This window comes from Chiloscyllium plagiosum, unplaced genomic scaffold (genome assembly GCF_037043375.1).
Source record: "Chiloscyllium plagiosum isolate Xiang-an unplaced genomic scaffold, Cpla_swu_hap1 HiC_scaffold_4, whole genome shotgun sequence".
Classification (NCBI taxonomy): domain Eukaryota; kingdom Metazoa; phylum Chordata; class Chondrichthyes; order Orectolobiformes; family Hemiscylliidae; genus Chiloscyllium; species Chiloscyllium plagiosum.
In genome coordinates this window covers 115510530-115531480 of record NW_028270142.1, presented here as the reverse complement: position 1 = coordinate 115531480, position 20951 = coordinate 115510530, and the positions used below count along the sequence as shown (strand labels likewise).

Sequence of the window (20951 nt, the reverse complement as noted above, 5' to 3'; positions counted from 1 at the left end):
CTTCCAAACCAGTGGAAGCATTTGGTAAAAAGGAAAAGAATTCCAGATCAGTAACTACCAATCCAACTAATCTTGTGAACAAAAACAATGGAACGTTTTTCCAATTTTCCCTCTGTCGATGTGTTTTTTCTCTGATGCATGTATGGGTGCATATAAGGTGGGAGTTTTTAAAAGGGTTTAGTGTGTTAGTTTGTAGAGTTTACATATTTTCGCTATTTATCTTTTGCTAGATGTTAATTACCAATAATAAATCGTGAATCTTGTTACGTACAGAAACCAGATCTATGCTTTCTCTCAACCTTGGTCTGAAAATTAGGTAATTTGCTAATTTTGCACAATTCTTTTGGAAACATTATCTTCTGAGAAGATCCCAAGAATAGCGGGACTTAATTTCTACATGGTTTCCCAGTGGGTCATGACGTGTTCTTCAAAACTCTAAATAGTTTGCCCAACCTATCTTCACCAAACACTTCTGCCATCCCAGGAACAAATCCAGTAAACCTTCTAGTAGTAATTAAGAACTTGAGAGCTGTGCCATGAGTAAGATTTGAGCAGAGTATAAAGTTAGGAGTCAGGCTTGTGATGCTTTTAAATCTATTCATCTCAATATTAGGTAAAGTAGGACTAGAATAAGGTTACATCAACAATCCTTTTTACTTTATTAGCCACTTTGTTTAATCATACTCGGCCATCAGAAAGATGTGCTTTCTAAAGACAAGGCAATTAATTGTGAAGTTTGAACACTAATCAAAAAAATAAAGCTAGTCTTTCGTTTAATTTTAGTAGATGGTTGACACGCTGAATGGACACTAATATTTAAGCTTTTTTATTTAGTGACCCTTCCTGTAATAGAAATTTCGCTGATTTTAAGCCAAGTGACACCGATGTCAATTGCAGCATCAAGATGGCTACCTCAGTAAGATTAACTAACAGACATGCTTTGAAATAAAATTTTGTGGCAGTTTGAGTTGTAATTCAAGACTTTGTTGAGCATTGGAGGATACAACAAATGAAGAGGCAATATAATATAATATCTTAGGAAAAACACAGGAATGTGTAGAGTAGTACACTTGAGAGCACTACAAAACAGCCATCTCATTGCTTCAGCATTCAGTTCGTCAGCTTATTATGAAATCTTACATCTTGGATGTAAAACAACAGCTGTTCTTTTATTACTCCCACAAATCTTAACACAAAAATAACAAGAAACTTTGAGCTTTAATTACTGAAGGAAAAGGAGGTCATCACTTCATTAATGAGCTTACATTTGACCAAAAAATAAGCCATGTACTGGCCCTGTGAGTAAGGCTCTTTATACACAAACACAATTTGCCCTGGATTACATTGTGCTTTTTCTGTTCCACATACCATGAAAAGTTCATTGCAGGAATATATGAATTCAACAGGAAACAAAGTATCTCGCTAAAACTTTCATTACTCTTGCAAAATCAAAAAATGATTCTGCTGTCCTATTAACACAAAATAGTTGGAAAGAATTCATGCAAAAATCATTAGAACGAGAAAAGTCACGTGACTAGTCAAGGTATTAAGATTGCCAATTTATTTTGTAGTTTTTATAAATCTGAACTAAATGAAAAAGAACAGTTTTGAAACCCAGGGATTTAAAAGGATGGTTGCATGTTTTGAAAGCAAGGAATTTGATACCTTTTGCAAATCATGTTTGTGTACCAGAGCATTTTTCCAGTAGTGTGTGGAAGAACTGGAGCTGAAGGGCTGATTACAAGCGAAGCTGATTAACAATTGGTATGGGGATCAGGGACCAATGACAAAGGTCTTCTGCCTGACGACAAGGTGAATGGCTGTCAATTAGCTGAACAGCTGGATTGTAAGCAACAAATTCGATGGGAAGGTCCAGTGAACCTCACTCTTAATGGTTCCCAGAGACAGATAACAATGATAATACCTTACTTCCAGTGACAAAACTTCTTTTCTATATGCTCGAGCTCTCATATTTGAGTGACGTTCAAATACTTTTAGGCTAACTCACACCATCTGATGAACATTTTTCTGGAAATGTGACACATGGATCAGATGTGTAGTCTCTGAACTTTGGTTTATTATATTTTTCTTTAATTAACTTGAGAGGTATTTTTATCTCAACAGAATCCAATGGACTTAATCAGAGATCCTGAGTGGCAAACTGTCCCAAGAAAACTCCCTTATTCCATCTATTAAGAAATTCCTCACAATAGCATCAAATCATGGTCTTTCAAAAGGTTGATGCCACTTTTCTTCGGCTCTTTGAAGTTGTAGATGATAAGTTGAAGATGCAAAAATGTTTTATTTCCAAATGGCATGAAGTTCAATTATAGTCGTAGAGTCATACAGCATGGAAACAGACCCTTTGGTCCAATTGGTCAATGATGACCATATTGCCTAACTAAACCAAACCCACTTGCCTGCATTTGATCCATATCCCTTCAAACCTTTCCTATTCAAATGTCTTTTAAATGTTGTAACTGTATCTACATTCAACAGTTCATTCTATACACAAATCACACTCTGCGTTTAAAAAAAAGTTGCCCCTCATGTCCTTTCTAAAACATTCTCCTCTTACCTTAGAAATATGCCCCATGTTTCAAACTCACCAAGATTTCGTTGAATATTTGTGACATAATATTTGATTCGCGATCCGATTCTGGCAATTCAAATCTTGAACAAAAAATAATTATACAAACATTTCCACGATCATTTTTGGCATTACTTTCCCTAAAGGACCACATCTGGAAATCTTATTGAAACATTTGTGATTGTTAAAAGAGGCTGATTCCCTCTTCGGCCTTTAGATAGAGTTGCCACGCAATCTATTAAGACTGGGCTAAACAATGCTTTGAAAATTATTATTGAAATTAAGGGTGCAGGCTTACTTGATGGGTTAGGGTTTTCCCACAATCTGACATGTATAGCATATCAGGAAGACTGTAACATCTTTATGCAATCCCTGCCAATAAAAAGTTTTCACTATTTTAGCCTGTATTTCCTTAATACCAATGTGACCTGTCATGGGCATTCTGAGTCGGGAGTGTGGAGCTGGAAAAGCACAGCCGGTCAGGCAGCAACCAAGGAGCAGTAAAATCGGCGTTTCGGGCAAAACCACTTCATCAGGAATGAGGCTGGGAGCCTCGGCGGGTGGAAAGATAAATGGGAGGGGGAGGTGGAGCTAGGGGGAAGGTAGCTGAGAGTGCAATAGGTGGATGGAGATGGGGTAAAGGTGATAGGTTGGAGGGGAGGGTGGAGCGGATAGTAAGAAGGAAGATGGACAGGTGGGACAGATCACGAGGACAGGAATGAGCTGGAAGGTTGGAACTGGGATTAGGTTGTGGGGGTGGGAGGGGGGGGAAGAATTAGGAAACTGGTGAAATCCACATTGATGCCATGGGGTTGGAGGGTCCCGAGACAGAAGTTGAGGCATTTTGTGAGCTACTTGTAAAATGTTGTTATGCTACCAAGGCAGAGGTGTCGCAGAAATGTCAGAAGAATGCTGCCCATTCATTATTTGCTTGTATTTTAGGCGATCTTCATTTTATATTTGTACTTTTCAATATTTGAAGGACATTCCGATATTGGATCTGATTCAGTTTTGGACAAGGCTGTATGAAGCAGCTGTCAAGTCTGGATCCATCTGTTGCATTATCTTCTTTCTTTTTACTTGGATTTACAAAATATTGTCAGATAACTTGATTTAGGAAGGATGTTATTAAGTTGTTGAGGGTTCAGAGAATTACCTGGATGTTGCAGGAATGGAGATTTGAGTTATAAAAATAGGCTGGATAGGCTGGGAGCTTTTTCACAAGAGGATGGGAGGTTGAGGGTTGACCTTACAGAGGATTATAAAATCACAAACAGCATAGATAAGGTGAATAGCAAAGGTATTTTCTCTAGGGAGAGTTTGAAACAAGGGGTATATTTCTAAGGTGAGAGGAGAAAGTTTTAGAAAGGACATGTGGAGAAATTTGTTTTTTTTAAAAACAGTGTGATTTGTATACAGAATGAACTGTGTTTCTCAGGATCCCTATCACCCTCTACCCCTTTTGCAATGCTCTAAATTGCTAACTCTCAATTTTGCACTAAAGGTTTTAAAACCTTATTAAAAATACCTGCAAACAAATAGGCCTCAGACTCTACTTGACCATAAGGCATAAGGAGCAGAATGGGCCATTGGCCCATTAGGTCTGCTCTGACTCCTGTCAGTAAGCCCACAAAAGTAATTCTGAAGAAAAGAAGAACCTCAAACCACATCTGAATGCACAAAACAAATTCTGAATTGAATATTATAAAATTGTTAAAATAGAAGAATTAGTGCAATTTGAAACTGTTATGTTCTGAATATCTCCAATATTTGAGCCTCTGGCACACTGCCTTTACTACACTTTGAAAAACAGTTCTTCCCATTTGCTTTAAGCATAATCTAAAAATATTAAGTTATGCACCCTTGGTCTTTCCTAAATTGAAATATATGGAATTGAATTCATAGTTCATTTTCCAATTTCTCCATTGTTTTCAGAAGTGCACAGGTGATTGTGCCCATAAAAGTAGCAAAAGCCCAACATCACAGAAGCATCTAAATCTTCCAAAGTTGATCCTAATTACACATTTACAATGAATCTCACCCATTTTAGTCTTCTCAACCTGTCTGCAGCGTTTGAACATTTGATCATATCATTTTCCTCCAATGCCTCAACTCCAATGACGAAGGCATGTGTAAAAGTGTAGAACAATTAGTTTTCTTCTGTTATCAAACCATAGCCATAGAATTTTCTGTACTACCCTCTTTATTACCACTACAACCTCCAAGGATCTTCCCTTGACTCCATCCCATTTCTCACTTGCTTGTCCAAATAATCATAATCAAGCCCAACATGTATGGCAATGTCAGCAGGCACTCTCTCAATGCTACTTCTTATCAGACGACATGCCCAAAATCCAATATTGAAATTAAACAGTTTAACATTGAGTGGACTAAAATCATAGGCCTAGATTTGGAAAATGTAGGGCGTGATGGATTCTCAGGGGAATGTTGCATGAACTGCCAGGTTTCTGGTATCGAGACTTGCTCTAATGTAATGATAGGTACGTTGGGTTCCAAGAAATCAAATTGTGTTAGGGGATTCTCTAGTCAGGGAGACAGAGAAATGTTTCTGTGGCCAGCAGTGAAAAAAATCAGAATGGTGTGCTGCCTCCTTGGTGCCAAGATCAAGGATGTTTCAGAGGATGCATAATGTTCTAAAGGAGAAGAGGGCCCAGCAAGAGGACATTGTACATATTGGAACCAACGACATAGGAAGAGAAAAGGATGAGATTCTTGAAGGAGAATATAGAGAGTTAGACAGAATTTTAAAAAGGAGGTCCTTGAGAAAGCAATATCTGGATTACTCCTGGCACTACGAGCTAGTGAGAGTAGGAATTGGAGGATAGAGCAGATAAATGCATGGTGAGGAGCTGGTGTATGGGAGAAGGATTCACAATTTTGGATCATTGGAATCTCTTCTGGGGTAAATAAAAACCTGCACCTCAATTGGAAGGGGATGAACATACTGGCAAGAAGATTTGCTAGAGCTGCTCGGGAAGATTTAAACTTGTAAGGTGTGGGAGGGTGAGGTGGGGGGGTGGGGGGGAACCCGGGGGATAGTGAGGAAAGACATCAATCGGAGACTGACTCGCTGATTTTCTCAGCTGTACCAAACAGTCAGGGTAGGCAGGCATAAATCAGAGAACAAGGTAGGACTGATAAATTAAACTGCATTTATTTCAATGCAAGAGGCCTAACAGGGAAGGCAGATAAACTCAGGACATGGTTAGGAACATGGGACTGGGATATCATAGCAATTACAGAAAAGTGGCTCGGGGATGGACAGGAGTGGCAGCTTAATGTTCCAGGACACAAATGCTACAGGAAGGCAGAAAGGGAGGCAAGAAAGGAGTGGGAGTGGCATTTTTGATAAGGGAAAGCATCACAGCTGTACTGTGGGAGGATATTCCCGGAAACACATCCGGGGAGGTTAGTTTGGTAGAATTGAGAAATAAGAAAGCGATTATCACCTTACTGGGTTTGTACTATAGACCCCCCCCCCCCAATAGTCAGCAGGAACTTGAGAAACAAATTTGTAAGGAGATTTCAGTTGTCTGTAAGAATAAATCGGGTGGTTATGGTAGGTGATTTTAACTTTCTAAACATAGACCAGGACTGCCATAGTGTTAAGGGATTAGAGGAGAGGAATTTGTCAAGTATGTACAACAAGAAAATTTTTTTTTTGATTCAGTATGTGGATGTATCTAGTGCAAAACCTGACCTACTCTTGGGAAATAAAGCAGGGCAGGTGACGGAGGCATCAATGGGGGAGCACTTTGGGGCCAGTGACCATAATTCTATTAGTTTTGAAATAGTGATGGAAAAGGATAGATCAGATCTAAAAGTTGAAGTTTAAATTGGAGGAAGGCTAATTTTGATGTTATCAGGCAAGAACTCAAAAGCTGATTAGGGGCAGATATTCGCAGGTAAAGGGACAGCTGGAAAATGGGAAGCCTTCAGAAATGAGATAACTAGAGTGCAGAGAAAATACATTCCAGTTAGGGTGAAAGGAAAGGCTGGATAACTAGAGAAATTGAGGGTTTGGTTAAGAAAAAGAAGGAAGCATATTTCAGGTATAGACAGGGTAGATCGAGTGAATCCGTAGAAGAGTATAAAGGAAGTAGGAGTTTACTTAAGAGGGAAATCAGGAGAGCAAAAGGGGGACATGAGATAGCTTTGGCAAATAGAATTAAGGAGAATCCAAAGGATTTTTACAAATATATTAAGGACAACAGGGTTACTCTGGAGAGAATCAGGCCCATCAAAGATCAGCAAGGCGGCCTTTGTGTGGAGCTGCAAGAGATGGGGAAGATACTAAACGAGTATTTTGCATCAGTGTTTACTGTGGAAAAGGACATGGAAGATATGGAATGTAAGGAAATAGATAGTAACATCTTGAAAAATGCCCATATTACAGAGGTGGTGGTGCTGGATGTCTTGAAACACATAAAAGTGGATAAATCCCCAGATTCTGATCAGGTGTAACCTAGAAACTCTGTGGAAAACTAGGGAAGTGATTGCTGGGTCTCTTGCATATTTGTATCATCAATAGTTACAGGTGAGGTGTGGAAGATTGGAGGTTGGCTAACTTGGTGCCACTATATCAGAAAGGTGGTAAGGATAAGGCAGGGAACTAGAGACCGGTGAGCCTGACGTCAGTGGTGGGCAAATTATTCAAGGGAATCCTGAGGGACAGGGTGTACATTTATTTGGAAAGGCAAGGACTGATTAGGGATAGTCAACATGGCTTTGTGCGTGGGAAATCATGTCTCACAAACTTGATTGAGATTTTTGAACTAGTAACAAAGAGGATTGATGGAGGGCAGAGTGGTAGACATGATCTATATGGACTTTAGTAAAATGTTCAACGATGTTCCCGATAGGAGAATGATTAGCAAAGTTAGATCTCATGGAATACAGGGAGAACTAGTCGTCATTTGGACACAGAACTGGCTCGAAGGTAAAAGACAGAGGGTGGTGGTGGTGGGATGTTTTTCAGACTGGAGGCCTGTGACCAGTGGAGTGCCACAAGGATTGGTACTGGGTACACTACTTTTCATCATTTATATAAATGATTTGGATGTGAAGATAAGAGTATAGTTAGTAAGTTTGCAGATGACACCAAAATTGAAAGTGTAGTGGACAGCGAAGAAGGTTACCTCAGATTACAATGGGATCTTGATCAGATGGGCAAATGGGCTGAGGAGTGGCAGATGGAGTTTAATTTAGATAAATGTGAGATGTTGCATTTTGGGAAAGCAAATCTTAGCAGGTCCTGGGGAGTGTTGCTGAACAAAGAGACCTTGGAGTGCAAGTTCATAGCACCTTAAAAGAAGAGTTACAGGTAGATAGGATAGTGAAGGCGGCATTTGTTATGCTTTCCTTTATTAGTCAGAGTATTGAGTACAGGAGTTGGGAGGTCATGTTGCAGCTGTACAAGGTATTGTTTAGGCCACTTTTGGAATATTGCGGAAGGATGTTATGAAACTTGAAAGGATTCAGCAAAGATTTAAAGGATGTTGCCAGGGTTGGAGGATTTGAGCTACAGGGAGAGGTTAAATAAGCTGGGGCTGTTTTCCCTGGAGTGTCAGAGACCTTATAGAGGTTTTTAAAATCATGAGGGTCATGGATAGGATAAATAGACAAGGCCTTTTCCCTGGGGTGGGTGAACTACAGGGCATAGGATGAGAGGGGAAAGATATAAAAGAAATTTAAGGGGTAACATTTTCATGCAAAGGTTGGTGCATGTGTGGAATGAGCTGCCAGCGGAAGTGGAGGAGGCTGGTACAATTGCAACATTTAAAAGACATCTGGATGGGTAAATGAAATAGAAATGGTTTGGAGGGACATAGAGCAGCAATATCCCACACACCCTTTACTTATAAAAGTTCTTCCACAATAGTTCTGAAAGCGCTGCCAGGAAAGAAAAGTGTTCCAATTCCTTTAATTCTTTCTCAAGTTCACAACTAAAAGATTTGACATTTTATTCCTATGCTATTGCAAATGACCATTTTTAATCAAATGTAAGTAAATGAATCAGAAAACTGCTTCACCTTGAATTTTACTTGTCTCCATGTGCAACGACAGCTATCATTCTATCAGTAAGAATCACAGGATGGAGTCTTCACTTCAATAGCCGTGCCATTAGGAATGACAAGGAAGTGGAAATGCCAAAGCACTGCATTAAGATCTAACATGCTGCATCATGGATTGTCAAACACGGATTATTTGCACGTACAACCCTCAAATCTAGTGAAATACTAATTTCAATCATGGTATCACAATCTTATTTGATCAAATTGTTTCTTTAATAGAAAAAGAAAGTGTGCTTAGGTACAATATCTGTTATCCTTCTGTGTCAGGGACAGGGTGCACCTGCACCACACGATGAACAAATTTACCAAATGCTCCCTGCCAGACAGACCCAACCATTCCAGAAAATGATTACATTTACCCTTAAATTTAGTACAGGTTGGAATGCATTGCAACACTTTAACATGTGTCATAAATCAAGTTTCTGCATCTTTGACAAAAGGACTGCAATGACAACATAAAAGACCAAAGGAGCAGAAATTAGGCCATTCGGCCCATCATGTCTGCTCTGCGTTTGATTATGGCTGATAGGTTTTTCAACCCCATTTTCCCACTCTCTCCCTGCAACCTTTGGCAGTCAGGAACTTATCTACCTGTCTTAAATTTACTCAATGACCTGGCCTTCACATCGCCTTTTGTGGCAATGAATTCTACAGATTCAACACTCTCTGGCTAAAAAGGTTTCTCCTTGTCTCCTTTCTAAAGGGTCTTCCCTTTACTCTAAGGCTGTGTCCTTGGATCCTCGTCTCTCCTGCCACTGGAAACATCTTTCCAATGCCCACTCTGTCCAGGCCGTTCAGTAGTCTGTAAGTTTCAATTAGGTCCCCTCTCATCCTTCTAAACTCCATCAACTATAGTTCCAGAGTCCTCTCTGTTTCTCATATGTTAAGCCTTTCATTCCTGGGATCATTCTCATGAACCTCCTCTTGACACCCTGCAGGGCCAATACATCCTTCCTGAGGTATGGGGCCCAAAATTGCCCACAGTATTCTAAATGTGGTCTGACCAGAGTCTTATAAAACCTCAGAAGTACATCCCTGCTTTAAATTCTAGTCCTCTCATGATTAATGACAACATTGTAACAATTCAACCTGCAAGTTTACTTTAAGAGAATTGTGGATGAGGACTCCCAAATCCTTTAATATTCCAGATTTCTGAATTTTCTCCACATTTAGAAAATAATCCATGCCTTATTTCTTCCTAACAAACTACATGACCTCACGCTTTCCCACATTGTATTTCATCTGCCACTTCTTAGCCCACTCTCCTAAACTGTCTAAATTTTTTGGTAGCCTCCCTGCCTCCTCTACCTTTGTATCATCTACAAACTTAAAGAATGCCCTCAGTTCCTTCATCCAGATCACTAATGTAAAAAGTGTTATCCCCGATATCTAAATATGAACAGTGACTACACAATTTCCCAAACTGCCAGCTTTGCTCAATTATAAAAAGTAGTAATAAAAGTGGTATATTAATTTAAAAATATAAAAAGTTGTAAGAAGTTGATATTTAATGTATATTCAACATCCCATTTCCTCCTTGGCAGATATTAATTTGGTGGTTTGTGAATTTACTGTTCACAATAAACAGAAGAGCATCTTATCAACACTCCAAATTCACAAGAAATAGGGATGTTTCTCAGTAATCAAGATTACTTAACTTATATTTAGGTAATTATATCATCACGTCTATGGCTATGATTTTGTCCCATTTCTATAAAGGAACATCTCACATTCTCTAATAATGAAAAGTGGAGCAGGTTTTATAGGATTGAATGACTGACTGTTAATAAAACTCGTAGTGAAAATGAAATGAACAAATAGTTGTCTCTCATCCACAAAAATACTGTTATGTAATGTTGACATTGAGAATTCGAATGGAGATCACAAATTCATGACTATGCATATTACAACTCAATGAGGTAATAAATGGCTATACAACCAAGCTTTTTCAAGGAAGTAGCTCATATTCAATTCCACTAGTTGCTCAAATTACAATTTTCTCAGGAACTCAAATGTAAATATTGTTCTACAGGTGAGCACCATAAAGGTTAAAAGGAGAGGCAAGCGTAGAACTGCTTTTATATTATTCTTATATCAAGGTTTTTAAACATGTAAGTTAGATTTCTTAAGGTTACAATCACGATGAAAGGAAGACAGCATAGTCCCACTTGTTCCAGAGGCATTTCATAACATGTCTGAACAGGTGGATTAGTAATATTCACAACAGGGGTAAAGAATGAAATAATTTTCTACAGCAGCAGTCACAAATTAGAATTTTATTCTCCCACCATATTCTGATGCTCCACTAATTTTCCATTATGGAAAAACAGAATCTTAAATTACATTTGTTTAGCATACAAGCTTTTTGTCCAAGTATACCTTAACAATAAAGCAAAACATACATCTAAAAATCCAAATTACAAATCAAAATAAAACAGAAGTGATGAAACATACTGCATTACAGACAGAAGATGAATGGTGAATGTTTCTAACACAGTTGTTAAAGCAAAAATAGGTTTGTTAAACTGAGTGCAAGTTCTAGGATTAATTTCAAGATGATATAAAGCCAGAGTGTAGAAAATACTTACTTTCCATTTTGATAAACTTCCACGGAGCTGTTCAGTTCCTCTAGTTCTTCCTTCAGAAGCTGTAAGTTGGAGTTCACAAAACTCAATTCCAGAGCCACATTTTCCTTCACCTTGTTGTTAGTTGTAGCCCTGAAACATTGAAATTTAAAAATGAATTTAAAAACCATTCCATATGACAATCATTTACAAATCTTTGTCATCAATAAATTGGAGAAAAAAGGAAACGTATTCATAGCAGTGAAATTTCAATCTGTCAAAAAACTGAACCTATAATTATTTTTGTCTCCAACATTAAACATTAAAGTTTGACCACAGGCGAAGCCTGATTATTTCAGGGTGGAGTAATACCAAGTTGTCTGAGCCTTTTGGTGACATGTTAAATCAAGGATCAGTATGCTAGCTACAGTAGATGTAGAGACCTTATTATATTATGTAACAGGAAACTATAAAATAAATGAAAATTCTTTCCTATACTACAAGTCACATTCTCAATCTCATCCATGCTGGTAAAAAGGCACATAGGGATCTCAGAATGATTTTATGCATGTAAAAGCAATCAGAAATCACAAAAGTAGCATTAACCAAGTCACAGCAGTGGATCATCTATATTAAGGGCATTATATAGTTGTAAGCTGTTATAGTATTGGAAGTCTGGAAAGAGTGGATAAACAAAAACAGCGTACATATACTTTTTCAGTTTTTAACACTAGACCAAAGACTGGCAAAAGGGCTAAACCTGCTTCGTTCTCATAAGTGTATTTTCTTGCCCATTAGAAAATGTAACAGTGAGATTGAATGTCTATCTGACTGCCCTTCTGTATTGTCTGTAACAAAGAGCAAACTCGAGGTATGTGATCAAAACCAAGTACATTCAGGGAGCTGTCCAATGAGGTAAGTTTTTTTGTTTCATATTTTGTACAGTTTGATTTAAATGCTATTTCTTTTAACTTTAGGAAAATTCTGCAAATATTACTCATGAAATATTTGAATTGCCCACTCAACATCCTATTATTACTCAAATAAAAAGAAGGTACTGCAAATGCTGGAGACACTGAAATTTTAAAAAAGTACAAAACACTGGAGTAGGTAAGAATCATATTGGACTCAAAACATTAAATCTGTTCTCCACAGATGCTGCCATGTTGAATTTCTCCAGCACCCTGTTGGTATTCTTCCTATTGCTTCCTGCATTCTGTATCAAACAAAAACACTCCCTCTCCACATATGAATTACGGCAAAGGAGAGAAATAAATGTGTATTTTAATTAATCATGAAAAGATGATGAGGTAAAATGGCAATTTCAGTAAGCCTTAATTAAAAATTGAGCTCCTGGAGCAGATTAATTTCTGATAATCCACAGAGTAACAAGTGGGATGAATTCATAAATCAACAGTCACAGCATTCCTTCAAACATCAACAAGTAGATGTGTGCAATTTATGGACTCTTCCACTTGAATAGTCAGTTCTGGCCTGGTACATCTGGGTATTCCATAAAGCTGCCTACACCTCTTCTGGTGCACAAAGTTCAACTGTCAAGCTTTAATCAGAGTAAAATAATGCAGATGCTAGATATCTGAAATAAAAAGCAGTAATTGCTGATAAGGTCCAGCAACATATGTGAAAGCTGAAAACATTTTTGAGTCCAATAGGACTTCTCTTCAGAACTAAAGAGATGGAAAAGTGATGGATTTTATGCTGCTAAAAAAAGTGAGGAGGATCTCTAATCTCCTTTACCTTTTCACCTTTCCCTGACCTTCCATTATGTAACACTTGTTCCTCCCCATTCTTTTCTTTATTGCCAGTATTACTTCTAACACTGTTTCCTTCCCTACATTGATTTCAGTGAGTTATAGTCCTTTCAAATTTCAGGTATAACGTCCTCTTCCTCATCTGTGAAAACTGACAGAGCTGAATTTTCACTGCAGGTCACTTCTGTTTATGCTTTACCAACTGAAGAAAACATGCCAGACCTTCATATTTTCATTCTCGGATGGAGTTCAATTTCTGGGAATCACGAAAGATGACTCTCAAAAGCAGAGGAACAGGTCTGGTACGTGTGGATTCAGTTCAGTAGAAGGTCTGTCTTGGTGCACCAGTATTTTGTCCCAACATTTAGAAACACAATGTAACATTAACGACCTTCACCCCTCATACCGCTCACACACTACACAATTCCAGGCCCCGTCCATGCCACCTTAAAGACTCAACCCTAATCTAATGGCTCTTCATACTAATGCCCTCTTATACCCTCCATGATAACCTATGCACTTCCATTGTCCTTTATAGCCTCTATACCCCAATCCACGCCTTTGCGACTAAGGACAGGCCTCTGACCCATGCAGAGATAAAATAAATTCGAGTTCAAGTTTGAGTGAACTACTGACTACATTTAACTTCAATTCCATATAAAAACAAGCTATGGAATTCATAATCCCACTACAAAGAGTATATAACTGCTTGGAGATGTAAGTCAGACAATATAAATACTGTCATGACACCCTCAGATTTATGTCAACAGAGTGTGAATAGTAAGCAATGGACATTGTTTTTAAAAAAAAAGGCACTTCAGGTAAATTTTCTTTCAAACTTGAGAAGGTGCCTTAAATGTCTTGATGGCAGCTTTTGACCTCTCCAATAAATGTTAACTCCTCCAACAGGTTTATGTACTTTTCACACACATTCATGTCCTCATTTACAAGCCCCAAAGGACACGACCTCCCACAAAATGTGTCTTGGATTAATATACAAAAGGAATGCTGTATCTTCCAAAAGTATACCTTGTCGATCAAAACTATTCAAAATTCTTAGTTAGATTAGGTCAAATTTGCACACATTGTATTTCCTATTCCTAGCTGGTAAAAATCATAAAAGTTGGCAATTGCAATTTTATATGGATAGCTACCTCCGTGAACCACAGGTGTGCAATTTGGAATCTGAGCTACCTACCTCCTGCAAACTAAGTGCCATGTTCACGGACAGGACTACCAGATTCAGCAGCTACAGTCATTGTCACAAAAAAATTAAGCTGCAGTAACAATTTAGTAAGTTGTTACGACACGGGATAAACCCTTCTAAATTTAAACCTGACACAGAGAAGCTCACCTCGCGGCTTAATCTGTTAAATTGCAAGAGGCAAAGAAATATCCCAGAGGTCACCATTTAAAGTAAAAATTAACACTTTAAGTCCAACAGAGAAGATTAAAACAACAACTAATTACAACTCCTTTCTCCTAAATCTATCCTTTTCCTCAGACTCTACAATGCTGGTCCAATAAAAGTAAAAACCTCAATTAAGGATTTACCAAAAGAAAATCACTTTGCAAAACTAGCCAGCTTTGTCGATTCTCCTTTGTAGATGTTCCTTTGTATTTTCCTGGGTGGTCTTTTCTTCAGTCTTCTGCTACACAACTTTTCTTATGGACAGGTACATTCCAGAGGGCTATTTATTGGTGCCCTTTGCTGATCTCTCCCTAACTTTTCAAAATGTCCAATTTTATACCCAGAAACATATCCCGTTCCTTGGATCATATCCCGTTCCTTGGATCATTTCATTGGTTTAATGTCATCCAAACAGTAAAATTAAAATTCAATTGGATTTTCGTATATGGGGCATAATTTGAACTAACTGACCAAATTTGAATTTGTTTTTGTTCCATGGCAACAACTCCAGCTGTTTCAACCAAAGGTTACTTTTTAAAATTGTTCAGCACACTCTGCACTTTATCAGTTCTTGCCAGCTTTCTCGCTCTCTCAAAAAGTACAGTACATACCTACACCTTCATAACAAAGTATACCATTGAGTTGTTTGCTACTTTTATTTTGAGGAGCCTATATTACCCTTGAAATGTATTTTTCTTCTAACATGTAAACTGTAATTCTTCATATTTCTTGACATTTCAATTTTTTGCAGTTTTTTCTTTGTCAACATTTTATGTTTCCTATTCCTTGTACATGAATTTTGAGATAGAGATGGATTAAAATTAAAGAATGGTTTTGATAGAAGTGCAGAAAATGTTTTCACTTGTGAAAGAATTGAAAGTTAGAGAACATAAATCAAAGATAATTATGAAAAAATCTCAGGAAATAAAGAGTAATTAAATACAAGCAGAAGAAACAGAAGTAGGCCATTTAACCCACAGTATGTGGCTCCATTCAATGGCTGATCGGATCATCCTCACTCCACCTCCTGCCTTTGTCCCATAACTTTTGATCCACTTATAGATTAAAAATCTGTCTGTCTACCTCATCCACAAATATGCTTACTGACCTACACAGGCCTCTACAATACAGAATTCTACAGATTCATGGCACTCAGAAGAAACTCCTGCTCATCGGTCTTAAAAGCATGACCCTTTATTCTGAGATTTTGCAATGTTATCCTAAACTCTCCCGCAAGAGCAAATAACCTTACCATAACTGCCCTGTCAAAGCCCCTAAGAATCTTGCATGTTTTAATAAGGTTACATATCATCCTTACAAATTCCAATGACTTCAGGCCCAACCTACTCAATCTGTCACAGAGTCAGGGAACTTTAGCACAGAAAAGTCTCTTCAGCCCACTGCATCCACGCCAGTTGAAAACAACCACCTAACTATTCTAATCCCTTTTCCAGCACTCTACCTACAGTCTTGGCATCAGAATTGTACATCCAAATATTTCTTAAGTATTATTAGAGTTTCTGCCTCTACCACCCTTACAGGCAGCATTCCACCACCTTCTGGGTGAAAAAGTTTTTCCTTACATCTCCTCTAAACCTTCTGCCACAAACCTTAAATCTATGCCCACTAGTCAATGATCACTCATTAAGCAGAATAGTTCCTTCCTGTCTACCCTATCTATCTGTGGGGCAGCACAGTGGCTAGCACTGTTGCCGGAGACTCGAGTTAGATTCTAGTCTTGGGCAATTGTGTGGCGTTTGCACATTCTCTTCGTATTTATGTGGGCTTCCTCTGGGTGCTCCAGTTTCTTCCCACAATCCAAAGATGTGCAGGTTAGGTGAATTGGCCATACTAAATTGCCCATAGTGTTCAGGGATGTGTAGGTTAGGTGCATTAGTCAGGGGTAAATGTAGAGTAATAGAGTAGGGGACTGGGTCTAGGTGGGATACTCAGCGTTGGGGTAGACTTGTTGGGACAAATGGTCTGTTTCCACATTGTAGGGATTCTATGAATAAAAAAAATCCTCCTCATAAATTAACTTAATCTTGTCCCCTCTCAATTTCCTTGGCTCTAAGGAAAACAACATCTCCAACAATCGAGAAGCTCACCATCTCTTGACGTGCAATGCCATTACCATCACTGAAACCCTTGCCATCAACATCCAGAGGCTACTACTCATCAGAAATGGAACTGGATTAGTCATATACATACTGTGGCTATGACAGCAGGTCTGATGCTTGAATTGCGCAGTGAGTTACTTCTACCTCCCCAATGCTTGTCCACCAATGACAAGGCAGAAGTCAGCAATGTGATGGAATGTTCTACACTTACCTGAATAAGTGCAGCTCCAACAATACAAGCAGCGTGACAGCATCCAGGATAAAGCAAGCCAGTTAACTGGTTGCCCATCCATCACCATCAATATTTACTCACTTCATCACTGACACATGGCGACAGCAGTGTACACCATTCACAAGAGGCACTGCAGTAACTCAAGATGCTTTTGTATAACAGCTTCCAAACCCAAGACCTCTATCATCTTGAAAGATCATAGGCAACAGATATAAAGGTACAACCTTCCAAACTCCCCTCCAAGTCGCACACCATGCTGACTTTGAACCTACATTTCTTATAATTTTGTTTTCTCCTCAGAGATCTGTGCATGGCAGCGACTTTCAAGATCAGAAGTCAATGTTGGGAATTGCGTCGGTATGCCAGTTGGTGTGTACGGGTCGTCAGAGCAGTTGCCTGGCTACACTGTTTAGAAACATCGTGGTTTGTAACTATAATGGCAGTTGCTTCACTGTTACTTTGTCAAAGTCCTGCAACTCCCTCCCAGGAGCATTGTGGGTGTTCCACTCCTCAAGGAATGTCACAATTCAAGATGGCAGCTCAACATATCACTGCAGCACAACGAAGGATGGGTAATAAATGCTGGCATAATTAACTATATCCAAATCCCATTTACTGACAAAAAGAAAAATTAACAAAAGCTCTGTAACATTTCAGTATGAAATCAATAATTATCTTAAAAAGGTTCTTAGCTACTATGTCAAAAGTCACACGAAACCAGGTTATAGTTCAACAGTTTTATTTGAATTCACAAGCTTTCAGAGCACTGTCCCTTAGTCAGCCTGAAAGCTTGTGATTGCAAATAAACCTGTTGGACCATAACCTGGTATTGAGAGACTTTTGACCTTGTGCATCCCAGTCCAACACCAGCACCAGCACCTCCACATCTTAGCTACTATGATTGAGAGAGATAAAAAAAAAATCAGGGCTGTTTACTCTGGAAAATTACAGAATGTGAGGAAATTTCACCGTGCTTCTCAATGAAAGTTTTATTAGATCCATTACAGGTAGGTAAAGAACTTGATATAAACATATGCCATGCAATCACAGAATTGAGATATTTAGAGAAATTCTCACCATTTCAATGGATAGAATTGCTGACCAGGAAATAAAATGCTGGTGTACACAATGACTGAATACATTCAAAAGAGAGCTGAATGAATTTGGTGTGAGGCCAATGTGGCAATACTATAGCTTTAAGACCTGTTTTTTGACTTGATGTTTTTTTAAAAAAGAAATTATGAGCCACAGGTGACAAGTAGTCAAAGCCAATAGAGTAAACAGCTTGACAGGCTTTACAGCATTTTAAATCTTAGATCAGTAGAAGCAGCCGAAATGGGTGTGGTCAACCTCATCAATATATTGGTCATAGAATCCCTACAAGTGTGGAAACAGGCCACTTGGCCCAACAAGTCCATACCGACTCTCTGAAGAGCATCTCACCCAGACTAACCCCCCTACCCTATCAATGTAACCCTGCATTGCCTATGGCTAATCCACCTAACTTACACATCTTTGGACTGTGCGAGGAAACTGGAGCACCCAGATGAAACCTACACAGACATGGGGAGCATGTGCCGCCCAGCTTACAGATAACTGGGATTTTTAGTTGTTGCTGGGGTCTTGAAGATGGATGTGGAAGCTCTTATTTCTCTCTCTGTTACAGTTAAAAGTGGAGGTTCTCTTCCTGCTGCTAGAATTGCATGAGAGACAATCTATGTTATTGAATTTGCTTTTGCCAAGGGTTGATTATGGAATGTTACTAATATTAGAACATTTAATTAGTAGTAGTTAATGTATATATTTTGTTTAGCATTTCAACAGAATTACAGTAAAACCAAGTCTTTTTATTTTGTCTGTATTTTTATACTACAGTTAAAATAAAGTGTGTTTTGCTTAAAATTCACCAATCCAAAGCAACACCTTATAGCTATCTTTAAAAATTATGAAGTTAGGGTCTAGACTATCTTCTTAATAAATTTTGATGGAGTTTGGTCTGGTCAATAATACCAGCATACATTGGCCCTCTATATAACAGCTCTTAATCAGTGCTGTTTTTCTAAGGTGGCTAAAATATTTTGCCTGACCCATGAAAGAAAACGCAACTGGAAGTGGCATAGTGGATAAGGACGATAATGTGTACAAGTTATGCCCTGAAAATAAGAAAGCTTTCTAGGATCAAAGTGTCACATACCACTTTTATTGTGTCTATGAGAATCAAAAATTAACACAGTACATTCGGACAATCAGGTTTATAGGCCAAATCCTGCAATCGGTCAATATCAATTGAACTGCAATACTCACCGAAACAGATTTTCGGCTCCTGCTCGCATTCGCATCTCCTTGTTAATCTGCTGGTTAATCCGAGCTCGGCGATGCTGTAGTTTGCTCCGCTGAGTCTGTGCAAAGGGATCACAACCCTGTAATTGAACCAAGAAAGTGATTGTTCATAAAAGGTATAAATATTCTTACAGCACAAAGGTCTATTGTGCCTTTATACAGCCTTCCAAAACAGCCAATAATCAGTTTCACTCCCTACTCTCTGCCCACGATGTGTTTAAAACAACCTTTCAGCCAATGAATTTCATTAATAACTATTTGTGCATAAAAACTTCATCCACATATTCCCTCTCCCTCGTTGAATGCTCAGAATTCTTTTGCCAATTATCTTCAATATAATCTATTAACATGCTTACCAGCAAAAATAATTTCTTGTAATACTTGAACATAGGAAATAGGAACAGGAGTTAGCCATCCAGCTTTCTATTCGTCAAAATCCTTGAAACTTTTCAACAAATCTGACAAGTTGGTTGCACAGTTATAATGTTGCTAGTGATCACAGTGAGACACAGCTTCAAAAACCCGGCACAGTAACCAATGGAACTTAAATTCAAGTAATTGAACAAAAAAAAATCTGATATGAGACAAAGAACTATGGCTGTCGGAGATCTGAATCTAAAACAGAAATTGCTGGAGAATCTCAGCGGGTCTGTCAGCATCTGTGGCAGCAAAACTGAACTAATGTAGAGTCTGGTAACTCTATCAAATGACGACCTTTATCTATAACTGACTGTTGTAAAAACCCATGTGGTTTACTAATGTCCTTTAGGAAAGGAAATTTATTGTCCTTATTTGGTCTGAACAGTGCGTCATTCCAGACTCCCAACTGGAGGAAGCACGGAATGTAGAAAGAAACAAACTGAAATCCCACAAAGAATACAATGTTCATTATCACAAGTAGCTTGGTAGCACCACTGCTAACCAAAATGGCCAAGTCCTGAAACACATATCTGCCAGACAGGGTATGTGCATGTGCTGAGGAAACAAAACTCAGCCCTACCCTTTGCAAATCTGTCGCAGATACATCTATTATAGTGAAAGGTAGGGATGACCAGGATTGTGTGAAAGTGAGTACTGCAGATGCTGGAGATTAGAGTCAAGAGTGTGGTGCTGGAAAAGCACAGCAGGTCAGGCAGCGTCCAAGGAGTGGGAAAAATCGACGTTTTAAGCAAAAGCCCTTCATCATGGATACCATACAGTATTGTGTGGTATTACCCAGATGCTAAATGGAGACAGATTCAGAACAAATTCAGTAACTGAAAACTGAATATCCACTGTGGACCATTAGAAGCAGTAGAATTCTATTCAACCACAGAGTATACCCTGTGTGTCGCATATCCTTCACTCCATCATTACCACCAAAACAGGGAATCAACTCTAGTTCGATGATGAATGCAGGAAAGTAGCCAGAAACAGCACTAGGCATAACCAGGTTATACCTCATTTTTGGGTAAATCACAACATAGGACTATATGCATACCAAACAGCAGAAGCAGCATATGATAGATATACCAAAGTGATGACAAAGCCAAAACTTCTCTTCATAAAAGGTTAAAACTGGGAATAGGAAAAAGTGAGGACTGCAGATACTGGAGATCAGAGTCGAAAAGTGTGCTGCTGGAAAAGCACAGCGGCCTCCGAGAAGCAGGATAGTTGACGTTTCGGGCATAAGCATTCCTGGTGAAGGGCTTATGCCCAAAATGTCAACTCTCCTGCTCCTCAGACGCTGCCTGACCTGCTGTGCATTACCAGTGCCACCCTTTTGGACTTAAAACGGGAATGTTTGCTAATGATTTGCACAATATTCAGTACTAATCATAACCTCTC

The 20951-nt window shown here is 38.7% G+C and overlaps 1 protein-coding gene across 2 annotated transcripts in view; it reads right to left on the bottom strand.

The window, feature by feature from the left end:
* rhpn1 (rhophilin, Rho GTPase binding protein 1) overlaps positions 1–20951 on the bottom strand; it is a 91127-nt gene that overhangs the window by 58929 nt on the left and 11247 nt on the right. For both annotated transcript variants that reach the window (XM_043687899.2, XM_043687900.2), the window contains exons 2-3: positions 19089–19204; positions 11274–11402 (exon numbers count right to left, since the gene is read on the bottom strand). In XM_043687899.2, the coding sequence (XP_043543834.1) occupies positions 11274–11402; positions 19089–19204 (245 nt within the window). The remainder of the gene's footprint in view (positions 1–11273; positions 11403–19088; positions 19205–20951) is intronic.